Source organism: Marmota monax, unplaced genomic scaffold (assembly GCF_021218885.2).
Source record: "Marmota monax isolate L192 unplaced genomic scaffold, Marmota_monax_Labrador192_F-V1.1 WCK01_AAM20220418_F8-fsc00008, whole genome shotgun sequence".
NCBI classification, from domain to species: Eukaryota; Metazoa; Chordata; class Mammalia; order Rodentia; family Sciuridae; genus Marmota; species Marmota monax.
The window spans coordinates 17,163,417-17,179,936 of NW_026694432.1; the positions used below are offsets into that span (position 1 = coordinate 17,163,417).

Sequence of the window (16,520 nt, forward strand, 5' to 3'; positions counted from 1 at the left end):
TGGCTCTTTGTTTTAATATTCCTAAACTGATATGAGACCTGTGTCCATGCTGTTCTGTATGGAACGCTCTGCCCTCCCCTCTTCCCGTATAATTAGAATTCTTCCATCAGATATCAGCTCAGGCATCTTTTCCTCAGAAAAGCCTTCCTGCTTACTTCAGGCGTGAAAAGCATCAGCAGCACTTCCATTTATTAGTGAGCTCACTGTTTAACATTTGTTTTTCCCAACACACTCTAACCACCTGAGGATAGGGGCCATGTTTGGTTCATAATGTATCCCCTAACGCTCTGCACAAGAAATAGCAGTAGGGCGACTGAGAAGACTTGGCTCCGGGGTCTGAATCTCGCTCAGTAAAGCTGTGCTCTGGAGAAGGAGCTGGACATGTCCTTCATCGCTGTCTCTCTCAGGAGAGTACAGGAGGCTCTCATAAATGACTGCAAAATCAGTGGTAGAAACAAGTCGGCCTCCTCAGCCAAAGGGGCACCCCACGTAGGCTGGGAGAGTGGCCTGTCTTCCCGGAACGCCAGGCACAGGGCTGGACATAGCAGGCGCCTGTCGAAGGCAGCAGCCATCAACGACCACCAGCAGCTGGGTCTCAGTCCTGCCGCTAGAGACCCCAAAGCTCTGCTCCTGCCCGCAAAGGGGCTATCAGAACTCAGAACTCGGGGGCCTCCCGCCCCCTTGCAATCAGAGCCTTCAGCTGAGAAGGGCAGGCTCAGGCCGCACAAGACTGGCGTTGCCTCTAGATTCGAGGAAGCACCCACCCCGACTCTCCCTCAAACTCACTTGGCGTCAGCTTCAGATCTCCCCAGCCGCCTTATTCCCCGAAACACCAAACCCAGTCAGAGCGTTCCCACCCACAAGACCCAGCGCGCCTAGGAGGGACGCCAGTCGCGTTCACCAATCCTGGAATTGCACTCTCGTGACGTCAGGAAAAAATGACCAATAACAAGAGAGTATCCAGAGGGCGGTGCAAGAGGGAAATACTGAAAGCCTATTGGCTTCTCCAAATCGGAAGTTCTGGAGGAAGGACTAAACCGGAGCCAATCACAGGCCGCCCGAAGTTGTCAGCGCGGTCAGTGGCGGCGCTGAGGACAGCGGGTACCGCCATGATAGAACAGCAGAAGCGCAAGGGCCCGGAGTTGCCGCTGGTTCCCGTCAAACGGCAGCGGCATGAGTTACTGTTGGGAGCAGCGGGGTCGGGCCCCGGAGCCGGGCAGCAACAGGGGACTCCGGGAGCTTTACTGCAAGCGGTAAGTGAAGAGGCCGGCGGCCTTCGGCCCTCAGCTCATCCCGGTCTCTTCCTAACGCTGGTACCTGATGATCCCGCACTGCGGGGGGAGAATGCACCTGAAATTAAAATAGATAGACAATAAAGGCGACCAGTATCACGTGGATGTTCCGTACATGTTTCTATGTTTGCGGCACGTTTTAAATCTTTCGACTGCCCTGTGAGGCAGCAGTGAAATTAGTTTAAAAACCTTGGGCTCACAATCAGGGCCCGGGCTTCTGCATCCTAAATATCCCGGGGATCCGGCATAAAAATAAACATTCAGAGACATTTGTAGAATGGACGAATGAATAGTGAGGGAAGGAGGAAGGGAAATAAATAATATTGGCTCTCTTTGGGGTTTGGGGCAAGTTGCTTTTCCGGTTACTTCTCTGCACTTGTGTTATTAACAGCAACTGAATGAACACATTGATCCTTGTACTAAATGTTTTTTATATGAAGTTTACATTAGTCTTGGTGTCAGCATAAGAATTAGAAACTGTTACTTTCCCATTTTGGAGGTGGGAAAACAAACCCTTATCCAATAAGCAATAGATTTCGAATTGGGATCCGTTCTCCTAAATGTGTTTCTTGTAAAATAGAAATGATCACACTTCTGTTACCATGCTAATACGATCAGCTTGTCAGCAAATCCTGATGGCATAGACCCCAATAGATCTGGATAATATATAGAATTACTGCCACTTTTTTTTTTAACTCTATTACTGTTACTACTCCTGGTCTTACATTTTGTTGTTGTTACTAGGGATTGAATCCAGAGGAGCTTTACCGCTGGGCTACATCCCCAGCCCCATTTTTTAAAAAAATTGTTGGTTAGAGCCTTGCTAAGTTTCTGGGCTGGTCTTGAACTTGAGATCCTCCTGCTTCAGTCTCCTGAGATGGGATTGCAGGCCTGAGTCAACCACTAGGCTCTAAAGTCATTATCTCATATGGCATTATTGCAAGAGGGGCCTTGTATTTCTGTTTTTATCCTTGTGTAGGCACTCTATTATCAATCTAACAGCCAGGGGCATCCTTCTAAACATCAAATTATATGACTGCTGAAAACTTTCCAATGACTTTCTATTTCATTCAGAGTAATCAAATTCCTTATTTCTATTGGAATGATCAGGTGGGTATCAAAATAGAGGCATGAGTTACTTGAGTAGAGCTGCCTTTCTCTAAAGCATTTTAAGCATTTTCCTGATCTTTTCCCTTCACTCTTTACCCTGCAATTTTGCAGCCTCCTTTGCCATACAGCAGTGGCTACCTCATACTTATCTTTTGTTTAGGGACCTCCAAGATGTTCCTCCCTTCAAGCCCCAATCATGCTGCTCTCAGGACATGAAGGAGAAGTGTACTGCTGCAAGTTTCACCCAAATGGATCCACCTTAGCATCTGCAGGATTTGACCGACTGATATGTGAGGCATAGTTTTTTTTTGTTTTTGTTTTTGTTTTTGTTTTGCAGTGCTGGGGATTGAACTCAGGGCCTTATGCATGCAATGCAAGCATTCTACCTACTCAGCTGTATCCCCAGCCCAAAGCATAGTTTTTGAATCTGGAATAATTGTTCTCTGCCAAATAGTGATTTTAAATTTTTTTTTTTTTTTTTGGATAGCACGTAAGTTATGTGTCTAAATTGGCAACATAAACTGCATGGCAAACATGCTAAAATCCAGGCATAAAAATGAAGAGTGATCACTTGGGTGTAGAATTTGGAGTCCATGTGGTATAAATACAGAAAGAAGGAACTATTCTACTAATTGGAAAAGTGAATTGGCTGTGGTTTAGAATATATTCCTCATAAAGGCAGATTTTAAACTAATTTAGGCAAGACAATATAGGATTAACAGATTGATGATGGTTATGAGGAAAGAGAGAACTTTCCTTTCTTAAAGGTATGAGACCTTCTTCTTGATCCATACCCTGAATCTTAGCATATATGAAGGAAGGAGGGGATCCTAAAATAGTAACTCATTCAGATAATTGACCTGTACATCATTAGGTACTGCTATCAGATTCTTAGCTATTACTCAGGAATACCCATTGTTGAAAAATCAGGCTAGGACTATAGCTCAGTAGTAGAGCATTGCCTAGCATGTACAGGCCATGGGTTGAATCCCTAGAACTGCAAAAACAGGAGTGGGGAGAAATTACTTTGAAGCAGGGAGTCAGCTGAGCATAGTGGCACATGACTATAATCCCAGCAACTAGGGAGACTGCAAGTTCTAGGCCTGTCTCTACAACTTAGACCCTAAGCAATGTATCAAGACTCTCAAAATAAAACATTTAAAGGGCTGATGATCTAGCTCAGTATTAAAGCAGCCCTAGGTTTAATCCCCAATACCAAAAAGAAGAAGAAGAAAGGATGAGTGGGGGAGGGTTGAAAAAGCAAGAGAGAACGTAACAGAATTATCTTACTTTTTTTTTTCTTGTGGCTTTATTCTTCATTGTCTTATAATCAGATGATTATGAAGTAAAATGAGTCCTTTGCCTTTTTTCTTTTTCTTTTAACTCTGCCTCAGAGTGGATTATGTATGTTTTACTACCTGCTCCTTTTGTAAATTTTTTGTTTATTTTTATGTGGTACTGAGGATTGAACCCAGTGCCCCACACATGCTAGGCAAGCACTCTGCCACTGAGCAATAACCCCAGCCCTTCACTGACCATTTTGATTTTGGTGTTTTAGTCCTGTGATCCTTATTCTTACCAGTAGCTAAGCATCTGGAAGACTTGGGGATCTTTGTTGAACTTCTATGATGATCAATATTGATATGCATCTTACCTAGGTAGGTAATCCATAATAAGACTCATAAAACATCAATCCTTGCGAGACCATTCTCCCTGAAGAAAAGAACAATGTCTTCTCATTTATTCTAACACTTGACATGTAGTAGTTACTTACTAAGTGTGGAATCAGGAATGTAGTACAGTGTCATAGCTATGTGACCCTCAAGTTGTAGATTCTATAAGTCTTATCATTTTTGCAGACTCAGAACATGTATATAGAGGTAGGTGTCAACTTTTTTAAAATTACAGGGAAGAAAATTAAAATTTTCAAGAACTATCTTTTTTCATATTATTAGTTATAAAATATGTCATCGTTTTTATTTTAGTGTCAAGAAAATTGGTTCACTTTGTCAAACCAGCAGTGTTCTAAGACAGTATAATTTCAGAACTATTCTGATGGTTAATTCACAACTTTTTGTGGAGGGGCAGGTACTAGGAGATTGAACCCAGGAGCACTCTACCACTGAGCTACATCCCCGGCCCTTTTTTATTTTGACAAAGGGTCTCACTAAATTACTGAAGCTGACCTTAACCTCTTAAGTAGCTGGGATTACAGGTGTGCACTACCATGCAAGCTATGAGTAACCTTTCACAGCCAGTAGAGTGCTTTGTTTTGCATGTTAATACCCACAAAACACCTCTCTCCTTAACAGTGTTGTGGAATGTCTATGGTGACTGTGATAACTATGCTACATTGAAAGGACACAGTGGAGCAGTGATGGAACTGCATTATAATACAGATGGCAGGTGAGTATTATGCATAATGGAATGACAACTGCTTCTCATACTAATACCTCTTAGAGTCCTTTCACCTTTTGACCTTCAGCTAGCTTCTATTAAGAAACCTTTTTATCAAAAATGGCTACATTTTAGATAGCCACTTTATTATCCTTATTACTGTCACCACAAGTTAGGAAGTTAGGTGTTTGTTATCTATGTATGCAATTATAAATACATTGTCACTGTCATCTAACAGTAGTCCAGATAAATTTGTTTTGTTTTATAAGACTCAAAGCAAAATATAATTTTATCTGTAGAAATGAGCTACTTTTATTATGAAAGTAACAAAATACAATTTCAAGAAACCAAAAAGAAAGCATATAGGTTTTTCTTTTAATTTTTTATAATTGTAGATAAATGGTGTGCCTTTGTTTTATTTGAGTTATTTTTTTATGTGGTACTAAGAATCAAACCCAGTGCCTCATACATGCTAGACAATTGCTCTGCCACTGAGCTATACCCCCGGTCCCAGATAGGTTTTTTTTTTTAAGTGCATGCTCCTGCCATCCAAAAATAGTCACTATTAACGTTATATATTTTTCTAAAGCATTTTTCTATCCCAACTATTTCTTTTTGTTTGGTGTGTTGGTGCATATCTGTAATCCCAGCTACTTGGGGAAGCTGAGGTAGGAGGATTAGAATTTTGAGACCAGCCTGGACATCTTAGCAATACCTTGACTCAAAATAAAAAGAGCTGGGAATGTAGCTCAGTAGTAAAGAACCCCTAAATTCAAAGTTCAGTTAACACATACCACATACACAAGTAGAGTTTTTTGGTTTTGTTTTTTATAATTTTTTTTTATGGTTGTAGATGGACAGAATGTCTTTATCTTATTTTTATGTGGTGCTAAGGATTGAACCCAGTGCCTCACACATGCTAGGCAAGTGCTCTGCCATTAAGCTGCAGCCCCAGCCCACAAGTTTAGTTTTGATATATTTGTTAGAGATATATACAATTTCTTTTTTTGGTACCTAGGATTGAACTCAGGGATGCTTAACCACTGAGCCACATCTGCAGCCTGTTTTTTATTTTTTATTTTGAGACAGGTCTCACTAAGGGCCTCACTTAAGTTGCTGTGAGGATGGCTTTGAACTTATGATCCTATTGCCTCAGCTTCCTGAGATTCTGGGATTACAGGCCTGTGCCACCCTGCCCAGTTTGTACGATCTTATGTACTGATTTTTTGCAACTGCATGCTTTTAGAATATCTGTAGATAATATAGAAATTTGGTTGTAAAAGTTTGGTAGGCATTTTGGTTAATGTTGATTTATTTTACATTTCTGATCTCTTAGCCTGTTGGGATGCTCCCATCTACTGGTGTATAACATTGTGTATTTTAAGTAAAAATGTGTTTTAAGATCAGGCTTAACTTAGAATTAATCCTTAGAGACAAAATAAAAACTAGTTTTTAGAGAAAGGATTAGAGTTACTCAGATGAAGAATTGCTGCATTCTGTCTTACCTCTACTGCAGCAGGGCGTGACCAGACATTTCCAAGTGAAAGGATGTCTTATCTGTAACATGTTAGCTATCACAAAGGAGGAAAATCTGCTGTAATGGGCATGTGATATGTCATGGGGACTCCAAAGGAAACTTTTTTTTTTTTTTTTTTTTTTTTTTTTTTTTTTTTTTTTAAATTTATTTATTTTTAGTTCTCGGCGGACACAACATCTTTGTTGGTATGTGGTGCTGAGTATCGAACCCGGGCCGCACGCATGCCAGGCGAGCGCGCTACCGCTTGAGCCACATCCCCAGCCCGAAACTTTTTTTTTTTAACATTTATTTTTTAGTTTTAGGTGGACACAAAATATTTATTTTACATTTATGTGGTGCTGAGGATCGAACCCAGTACCTCGTACATGCTAGACGAATACTATACCACTGAGCCACAACCCAAGCCCTGAAACATTTTTTTTTTTAATGTTTATTTTTTTAGTTTTAGGTGAACACAATATCTTTATTTTATTTTATTTTTTAGTTGTAGATGGACACAATACTTTTATTTATTTATTTTTATGTGGTGCTGAGGATCAAACCCAGGACCTCACACATGCAAGGCAAGCACTCTACTGCTGAGCCATAACCCCAGCCTCTCTTTATTTTATTTTTATGTGGTGCTGAGGATCAAACCCAGTGCCTCATGCATGCTAGGCGAGCACTATACCACCGAGCCACAACCCCAGCCCAAAAGGAACGTTTTTAAACTTCATTGAGTGTAAAACATGAGTGGGAGTTCCATAAATAGTGTAAGGCATACCAAAAATGACAGCATAATTGGAAGAATCTGTCTCATTTTGGCAATTGGGAAAGAGATTATTTTTGTTGGTTTCCACTTATTTCTTTTGTGTTCTTCCTCTTACCTTCTAGTATGCTCTTCTCAGCATCTACAGATAAAACTGTGGCGGTGTGGGACAGTGAAACAGGAGAGAGGGTTAAAAGGCTGAAGGGACATACTTCCTTTGTGAATTCCTGTTATCCAGCCAGGAGGGGACCCCAGCTTGTCTGCACTGGCAGTGATGATGGTACTGTAAAGGTAGGTATTCTCAGTCTTTATGAACCTTATCTTGCCTTCCCACCTGTGCTGTACCCTCCTCTGCAAAACAGTTTTAGTAATCAGTTCCCATTTAAAATTATATGCACTGTTTTAATTACCCTAATTACCCTACAGAATAATATTAGAACCATAGAATAAATTACTACCTGGAACAAAGTGGACCATGAAGATTTGATCCTTGGCTCAAGCTGGTAATTGTGTGACCTTGAGCAGTTCACTTTTCTTCGACTCAGGTTTCCCCCCCCCCCCACTCTTTTTTTTGCATTTATTCTATTCCTGTGCCATAAGTTTTTGTTTCTTGGGGCTGGGTTGTGGCACAGAGGTAGAGCGCTCACTTGGCATGCATGAGGCAGTGGGTTCAATTCTCAGCACCACATAAAATTAGAATTAATTTTCTATAATTATAACTAAATATTGTGTCCACCTATAATTAAACAAAACCTTTTTTTAAAAAATTATGCTACTTCAATTTGCATAGGTCTATACTTTATTTATTTTTTTTTTTTAAAGAGAGAGAGAGAATTTTTTAATATTTATTTATTTATTTTAGTTCTCGGCGGACACAACATCTTTGTTTGTATGTGGTGCTGAGGATCGAACCCAGGCCGCACGCATGCCAGGCGAGCGCGCTACCACTTGAGCCACATCCCCAGCCCAACCTTTTTTTTTTTTTTTTCAGGAAAAAAAAAAGGGTTTTATTTCTTTAGTTTCTTCTGGGATATCTTTTTCTTCTGTATGACCTCCTCTTCTGGTTTAGGAACAGTTTGTTCCTTTTCAGTGAGGATCATCTCACTGTGGCAGGGGGAACTCATGTCTGGATTGATCCGACCATGAGCTCTGTAAGTACAGCGGCACACTTTGGGTGCTTTGTTCATAGCTATATGTTCAATGACCAGAGAATCTGTGTCTAAACCCTTGAGTTCAGCATCACTCTCTGCATTTTTAAGCATGTGCAGCAAAAATTCAGCACTCTATGGGCTACCATCCCTGTGTCCAGCCCCACTGTTTGCCTGGGCATACTTCCCAACTCCAGCATTGTAATGGTAGAATGGCACACATTGCTTCTTTAAAGTGACGTCTTTCTGGTACTTGGTGGCTGCACAGTTTCTTAAAGTGAACACCAAGATTTGAACCTCTTGATTTGCGTGATTTTGTGTGGGTTTTCCAGGTCAAGAGAGCAAACCATTTTTACAGATCACCTCAGGCCACTTACAGGAGGAGGAAGAGCTAAAGCTTAGTTTCTTGATCTTTAGTAATATAAATGTCTTACAAGATTATTGTGAAATTACAGACATATAAAAAGCCCAGTAAAGGGTTTTAGTAGCCCAGAAATGTAAAGGTCATTTAGTGTAATAGTTCCCCGCTATATATGTATGTATATTAGAATCCATTAAATTACCTAAAGATTCCAGTTCAGTGGCTCTGAAATGGGAATCAGAATTTTTAAAAGGGTTCTTCAAGTGTGGCTTGTTAGAGCTGGTCTGACATTTTAGGAGCCACTGATCTCATCCAGCAGCATCATTTTACAAATGAAGAAAATGAGACCTAAAAACATCAACTTGTGTCAAAGGTACACAAGGACACACTGCTTCATAGTTCCAGGGGGTCCATCTTTGTTGCACTAATTGGTTCTTTGTTTCATTTTAATGGTTAAACAGGGGGACTTGAAGGCATACACCTGAAAAACAATACTAACCTTTTGATTGTTGCTTTTTTACTTTTTTTTTTTTTCTCCCCTTGAGCCCAGCGCCTCAAATGCTGAGCAAACACTGGGTATACTCTTGATGCTTGGCTAAAAGGAAATTCTGGTTTAGGACTGGTTTCTAAGCCCAGAGTCCTAAACTAGGTATACTGTAGTTGGATAGGTATATGTTTGTTTATTGCTGCGTTATATCCCTGTCTTTTTACTTTTAATTTTGAGACAATCTCACTACATTGTCCATGCTGGCCTCGAACTTGGGATCTTCTGCCTCACTGTCCTGAGACACTGAGATTACAGGGGTGTGCCAGTTGGAAAGTCCTAACAGTGGCTACTTGCTAATTGGCATTGCAAAACACAAGAAGAGGCAGAAATGCCTTAATGGATTTTATTAACAAACATTGAGGGCCTTCTATTATAAACATCTAGAAACTTGTTTTTATGCTTTCCATTTCCTCTTAGTTACTTTCACTTTTTTGTCTTCGTTCTCATATTTATCTTTATATATACATATATATATATATATATATATATATATATATATATATATATTAGTTGTAAATGGACATACACCTTTATCTTTCTTATTTTATTTTTGTTTGGTGCTAAGGCTCGAACCCAGTGCCTCACACATGCCAGGCAAGCGCTGAACCCCTGAGCCACAATCCCAGCCTCATCATATTTATCTTTCTGTCCTTCTTTGGCCTTTTATTTTCTAGTACTGCAAAAAAAGAGTTTTACATCTATACTGTCTTTCTTTTTTTTTTTTTTGGTGGTTACTGCTGTTTATTTATTTATTAGTTACACATGACAGTACAATGATCTTGACAATTCATACATTTGAATCAAATAGGTGTCTTTCTTTTTTTTTTTTTTTTAAGATTTATTTTTTAGCTGTAGTTGGACTCAATACCTTTATTTTATTTATTTATTTTTATGTGGTGCTGAGGATCGAACCCAGTGCCTCACATGTGCTAGGCGAGCGCTCTAGCGCTGAGCATGCATGAGGCACTGGGTTTGATCCTCAGCACCACATAAAAATCATTTACTGGGCTTTTTATATACCGTTTTATATGTCTTTGTTTTGGTTTCTTTTTTTAATTGAACCTGAATTGGAATCATCTTTATTACTCAAAATAATATTTTTTTTTTAATTTTTTATTGTTGGTTTTTTGTTTTTTTTTTTTTAATTTTTATTGTTGGTTTAATAATATTTTTTTTAATGGACAGTATATCATATCCCTAGATGACTGCTTTTTAATACGTTTTTCTTATTTTGAATTTTTGTATATTATTTGTATTTAAGGCATCATCAAGCAACTTTTTTTAATGGTTTATTATTTTATTGTATACTTTATAAAAACAAAAGCCTGAACATGCATTCTCTCAACATCAGGGAAAAAGCTTACATCTTTCTTATGCAGCCATTTTCTAAAGCAGGTTTTGTTTTTTGTTTCTATATATAGCCATACGTACTTCTCTCCCCTCAAATATTTATATCCTAGCTACAAAAATGGAACTGCAAAGGGATTGTACAAATGAGATCATCTTGGGGCTGGGGATGTGGCTCAAGTGGTAGCACGCTCGCCTGGCATGCGTGCGGCCCGGGTTCGATCCTCAGCACCACATACAAACAAAGATGTTGTGTCCACCGAGAACTAATAAATAAATATTAAAAAAAAAATGAGATCATCTTGCTCTTGTTATAATACACTCTTGAGGTGACTCAAGAACCATGGAAAAAACACCTAATGGAGGTGTGGAATGTCTGTTAGCTGTACAAAGGAGCTGTTATTAATTTGTTGAACTGGCTCCACCCTGACATAATCAGTTTGTAGGGGCATGGGCACGTGAATCAGTGAGACAGACATGGGCCAAGTGATTGCTTCTGTTTGTTTCCAGAAGGCACGTATTTTCTATACCCTTTCTTAAATAACTGAAGACAAACTACGGGAGAACCCAGTATTTTGATTCCTCCCACTCGGGGGTATTAAATGCATAAGGAAAAGATTAGTTATATCCAAGTAATACTTTATATTTGAAAATATAAAAATATTTTTAAGCCAATGTGGTTTTAAGTGTTAGGATTTTTAGAAATCAAAATATTTTTTCACATAATTTTCAAACTAAAGTCAAAGCTAATCATATTCTATGGTAATGATTTAAGTGCTGGTGATATGGTTTTCAACATTTGTTTCCCTCAGAGAAAAAAGTTCTTCTTTTGCAGATTCAGAAAACTGCAAATTTCTGGCAGGTTGAACAACTTTTTATATATACTTTTTAGCTACTTATCAAGTTGAAGGCTTTGCTGTTTTCTTTTACTTGGTTTGTAAGTATAAGAATAGAATAAATAATTTCATTTTATCTGAGGGGAAAAATCATGTTGCCTTGTACTTGTCATAGTTCTTCACAGAAAGCAAAGATTTCAGATAGCACTATGAAGGAGCTGCACACCCAGCCCCTATTTTTAGCAAGTACATTCTTTCCCCTAGTTTAAAAAAAAAAAAAAGTTAAACAGAGGGCTAGGGATGTAGCTCAGTAGCATGTGCTCAGCATTTTTGAGGCCCTGGGTTCAATCCATAGTGGCAAAGAAAAAAAAAGTAAAATACAATATACGTGGTAAATTGTTTCCTTTCCTGAACTATTCAGTCCTAAAGACTGAATAGTTACAGGTTAAAGAATGGACCGTGTTCTGATTAGAGGTGGGAATGGGCCAAAGTAGCCCAAGTGAGGTAAGGAGAATATCTACACCATGAGGGGCAGTTCATTGTAGGGAGTCAGTACAAAGTGCATCCCTACAACACAGGATAGTTAGCTGAGTGCTCTCATGTGGTGAAAGTGTCATCTATACATAGTGGTGGTGGTAGAGGGGGAATGTGGCTTTCAGAGCCTGAGCTCAAATTGTCAAGGTCTTGAATTCCAAGATAAGCAATTTGGCTTGACTCTTGGGCTAGAAGGGTTGGGAAGCGGGTGTGTTCTGTAGGAAAGAAGTGAAGCACTCTTTGGACCATTTATCTGAGTAACAACCTAAGACTTTTTTAGTTCATGATTCCATGAAGTAGGAGCTACTTTCCATCCTAAGCCACGAGAATGGGAGGAGAAGCATCTTGGCACACTCCTACTCAGACTCTACCTTTTGACCACAAAATTAAATTTAAGCCCATTAGATCTTTTCTGAGATACCATGGCTGATTCCTTTCTTTTCAATGACAATCCTTTAACACTTCAAACATAATCAGCTAACATTCTTTCTCTTCTAAATGAAATGACCCATACTCTTAAAAAATTTCCTGTGGTTCATCTTCTCATGTCTGTCAGCCATTTTTTTTTTTCCTGTCAGTCATTTATTGAAACATCCCTGAGCTCTTGCTGTATTATCCACACTTTAAAAATATACAGCTATAAGCCTTTTTTTTTTTCGTTAATGCAACTAAATTGTCTAGCTGAGTACAGAGTTCTAGAGTTGTTATGACATCTTTTCCTCCCCTATTATTTATGTATCAAGTAGCTGTTTGAAAAGAATGTAGGATCTAGGAAAGGTGGCACACACCTACAATCCTAATGACTCTGGAGGCTAAGGCAGAAAGATCACAAGTTCATGGCCAGCCTCAGAAACTTAGGAAGACCTCATCTCAACAATAAAAAGGACTGGGGATATAGCTCAGTGTTAAAGCACTCCTTGGGTCAATCCCCAGTACCAAAAAATAAATTAAAAAGTTTAGCCAAACATAATAGCCCACACCTGTAATCCCAGCGTCTCAGGCTGCTGAGGCAGACGGATTACAAGTTTAAGGCCAGCCTCAGCAATTTAGTGAGGCCTTCTTTCAAAATTAAAAATAATAAGGGCTGAAGATATAGGTTAATGATAAAGCACCCCTAAGTTCAGTTCCCCCACCAAATTTTTTTCATGAAAATAAGGTGTAACTTTGTAGCAAAGCACCTGCATAGAATTTTGCATAAGGCCCTAGGTTGGATCCCCAGCACCGCGCAAATAATAATTATGTATGTGTTCGTTTTTAAAAAGAAGCATATATTAATGTAAAATTAACCATACATTTCAATACTTTTAGGTTAATACAATATTTAAATAGTAAAATCTGACTATTAAATTCTGGTGTTCATTTTACTGTTGACTTGCTGGGATTCTTTTCAAGTCACTTTAACCTTTAGTTTCCTTATCTATAAAAGTTGGGGTTAAACTAGATAGTCTAAACATGGTAACTTTGAAACACTTTTTATCCCAACCCACATTAAGGAATATATTTTATATTGTGACCCGATATTCACCCCCTTCCACATAATGTATCTTTTATGAACCAACCCTTTCTGCATGACATTCTGATAATCTTCTGTAATATTTTTACCTGAGATAAAATGTAGCTAACATAAAATTTGCCATTTTAATCATCTTTTTTAAAAATTTTTTAAATACATTTTTTAGTTGTAGATATACACAATACCTTTATTTTATTTATTTATGTGGTGCTGAGGTTAGAACCCAGTGCCTCACAGGTGCTAGGCAAGTGCTCCACCACTGAACCACAACCACAACCCCCATTTTAAGTATCCTAAAAAGCATACAGCTGTAGGGATGTGACTCAGTGGTGGAGCACTTGTCTAGCATGTGTGAGGCCCTGCATTTGAATCCCCACTGCCAAAAAACAAACAAAAAATATGCAGTTTAGTGACTCTTAGTTCATTCAGTGTTGTGCAACCATTGCTACAATCCATACCAGAGTGTTTTGTCACCCCTATTTTTGCCTACCTCTGGCAACTGCTGACCTGCTTTTCTTCTCTTTGATTTGCCTAATCTGGACATTTCATATAAATAAAATAATATGTGGCCTTTCATGTCTAGCTTCTTTCATTTAGCAGGTTTTCCAGATCTATATGTGTTGTAAGATATATTGATATTAGATTCTTTTTTATGGCTAAATATTACATTGTAAGAGTATTCCACACATTTTTTTTATCCATTGGATAATTCATTATTAGAATTATTCATTGCCATGAGTAATGCCACTATGAGCATTAATGAATAAGTTTTGATATGAGTACCTGTTTTCATTTCTATTGGGAGTAGGACAGTTGGCTCATGTGACAATTCTTGTTTAACTTTTTGAGAAACAAACAGACTTTTCCAAAACAGCAGCACCATTTTATATTCCCACCAGCAATATATGAGGGTTCCACATGCTAGTTATTACTTGTGTGTTTTTTTGTTTTTGTATGGAAGTTGAGGTTTTTGTTTGTTTGTTTGTTTGGTTGGTTGGTTGGTTGGTTGTCCTGGGGATGTATGTAACCCAAAGCCTTATACATGCTAAGCATGCACTCTACTACTAAGCTATACCCCTTGCCCTATTGGGTTTGGGTTTTTTTTTTTTTTTTTTTTTTAAGATATCCTAGAGGGTATAAACTGGTATTGTAATCAATCAGTTTATCATCTCAAGAAATGTTTATTCAAGTTCTCTTTCCATTTACTGATTGGGCTATTTGTATTTTTGTTGTTTAGTTAATATGAGTTCATTATTCTGGGGCTGGGTTGTAACTCAGAGGTGGAGTGCTTACCTATTATGTGTGAGAGTTCATTATTTAAGTCCAGTTTATCTATTTTTGCGTTTGTCACCTGTGCTTTTCCTTTTTTAATTTTTTTAGTTGTCAATGGATCTTTTATTTTCTTTATTTATATGTGGTACTGAGGATCGAACTCAGGGCCTCACACATGCTAGGCAAGTGCTCCACCACTGAACAACTACTCCAGCTCTATCACCTGTGTTTTTGATGTTGCATCTAAGGATTTGTTGCCGAATCCAAAGTCACTAAGACCCCTATGTTTTCTTCTGAGAATTTTTATAGTTTCATCTCTTATATTTAAACTTTGATCTATGTTGAATTAAATTTTGCAAATCATGTGAGGTAAGGGTCTGTCTGCCTTTTTCTTTTCCTTTTTTCCTTTGGTGCTAGGGAATGAGCCCATTCTCAAACTTGCTAGGCAAGCCCTCTATCACGGAGCCATACCCACAGCCCTAGTTTTATTCTTTTTCCATATGGTTATCCAGTTGTCCCAGAACCATTTGTTGAAAAGACTATTTCTTTTTTCTTTTTTTATTTTCTTCTATTGTATTGCATACTCAATTTTTTGTTGAAAACTAGATATTTAAACATATAAAGTAACAACAATGTTTGTTGTTGCTTATTGCAGTTATTGTTTGTGATTTTTTTTAAACTAATTTTGTAAGATCTGTATTTTTTCTTCTGTGTAGCTACTGAAGTCTTTTTCCATAAGCATTCTAATAAGGTAGTAATTGACACAGGTTTCCTTAATCATTTAGAATGACAAAAATTCTGCCAGTCTTTGCAGATTGGCCATGTGTCTGTGTCAGAGACTACCTTCAACTCTGAGCTAGGCAGTTTGTAACCCTGCATTATCATTCATTTCTTGGTCTTACAGAGCCTGAAGGTCAGCTGGAGGTGAGAGCTTAGGGCCTTCTCAGATCCCCAGGAATATATGAGAGCTTTTCAAAGCACTTATTTCCCACATTCTCCTTCCCTATCCTTTCCTTCCAAGCTTTTTTGGTTTGTCTGTCATTTGCCCTATTCCCTGCCCCAGACAGCAGAGGCAAATGCGTTTGTCTTTAAATGTTTTCAAGAAGAGTTTCATATTAGGCAAAATAACTGCAAACCCTTTGGACTCGTCCTTCAGAAAGCCACAGACATAGGTCTATAATTCCAGTGACTTAAGGCTGAGGCAGGAAAATTGCAAGTTCAAGGCCAGCTTCAGCAACTTAACTCGTAACTTAGTGAGACCTTGTCTCAAAAAATAAAAAGGGCTAGGGATGTGACTCAGTGTTAAAGCATCCCTGGGTTCTGTCTCCAGTACCTAGAAAAAGAATATGAACAGGGTACGGTAGCTCAGGGATGCTAAGGCAGGGGGATCCTAAGAGTCCAAAAATACAAGTGAAATGATTTATTACTTATTTGTTTGTGTTCTAATAATATCTTTTTAGTGTCTAAGAATCAGTGTAAGCATTTTAAATGCTATTTATTTGTTTTAATGCCTAATACATTTTGTTATGATTTTAAAATGACCTTTGTGTCCCTGTTAGAAATGTGTCTATGTATACAGGGTCCTTGAATTTAGGGGTATACTGTGTGATTACTGGTTTTTTTTTTTTTTTTTTTTGTACTAGGGATTGAACCCAGGGGCACTTAACCACTGAACCACATCCCTAGTTCTTGGTTTTTTGTTTTTTTTTTTTTAACTTTTTTTTTGTTGTAGATGAACACAATACCTTTATTTATTTATATGTGGTGTTGAGGGTTGAACCCAGTACCTCACGTGTGCCAACCAAGCACTTTACCACTGAGCCACAATTCCAGCCCCCTCTAGTCCTTTTTTGTATTTTATTTAGAGACAGGGTCTTG

At 38.4% G+C, this 16,520-nt stretch overlaps 2 protein-coding genes and 1 pseudogene across 2 annotated transcripts in view; 1 reads left to right on the top strand and 2 right to left on the bottom strand.

Annotated features, from left to right (window-relative positions):
* Nucleotides 1-918, bottom strand: part of Zcchc17 (zinc finger CCHC-type containing 17) — a 50,334-nt gene extending 49,416 nt beyond the window's left edge. Inside the window, exon 1 of the mRNA XM_046468794.2 lies at nucleotides 787-918. The gene's annotated coding sequence lies outside the window, so the exon portion shown is untranslated. The remainder of the gene's footprint in view (nucleotides 1-786) is intronic.
* A 141-nt stretch (nucleotides 919-1,059) lies between these two features.
* The window catches only part of Snrnp40 (small nuclear ribonucleoprotein U5 subunit 40), a 33,875-nt gene continuing 18,414 nt past the window's right edge, over nucleotides 1,060-16,520 (top strand). The window contains exons 1-4 of the mRNA XM_046469214.2: nucleotides 1,060-1,253; nucleotides 2,563-2,692; nucleotides 4,715-4,808; nucleotides 7,210-7,375. Coding sequence (XP_046325170.1) covers nucleotides 1,110-1,253; nucleotides 2,563-2,692; nucleotides 4,715-4,808; nucleotides 7,210-7,375 — 534 coding nt within the window. The 5' untranslated portion in view covers nucleotides 1,060-1,109. The remainder of the gene's footprint in view (nucleotides 1,254-2,562; nucleotides 2,693-4,714; nucleotides 4,809-7,209; nucleotides 7,376-16,520) is intronic.
* Nucleotides 8,092-8,582, bottom strand: LOC124110112 (large ribosomal subunit protein uL22-like; annotated as a pseudogene).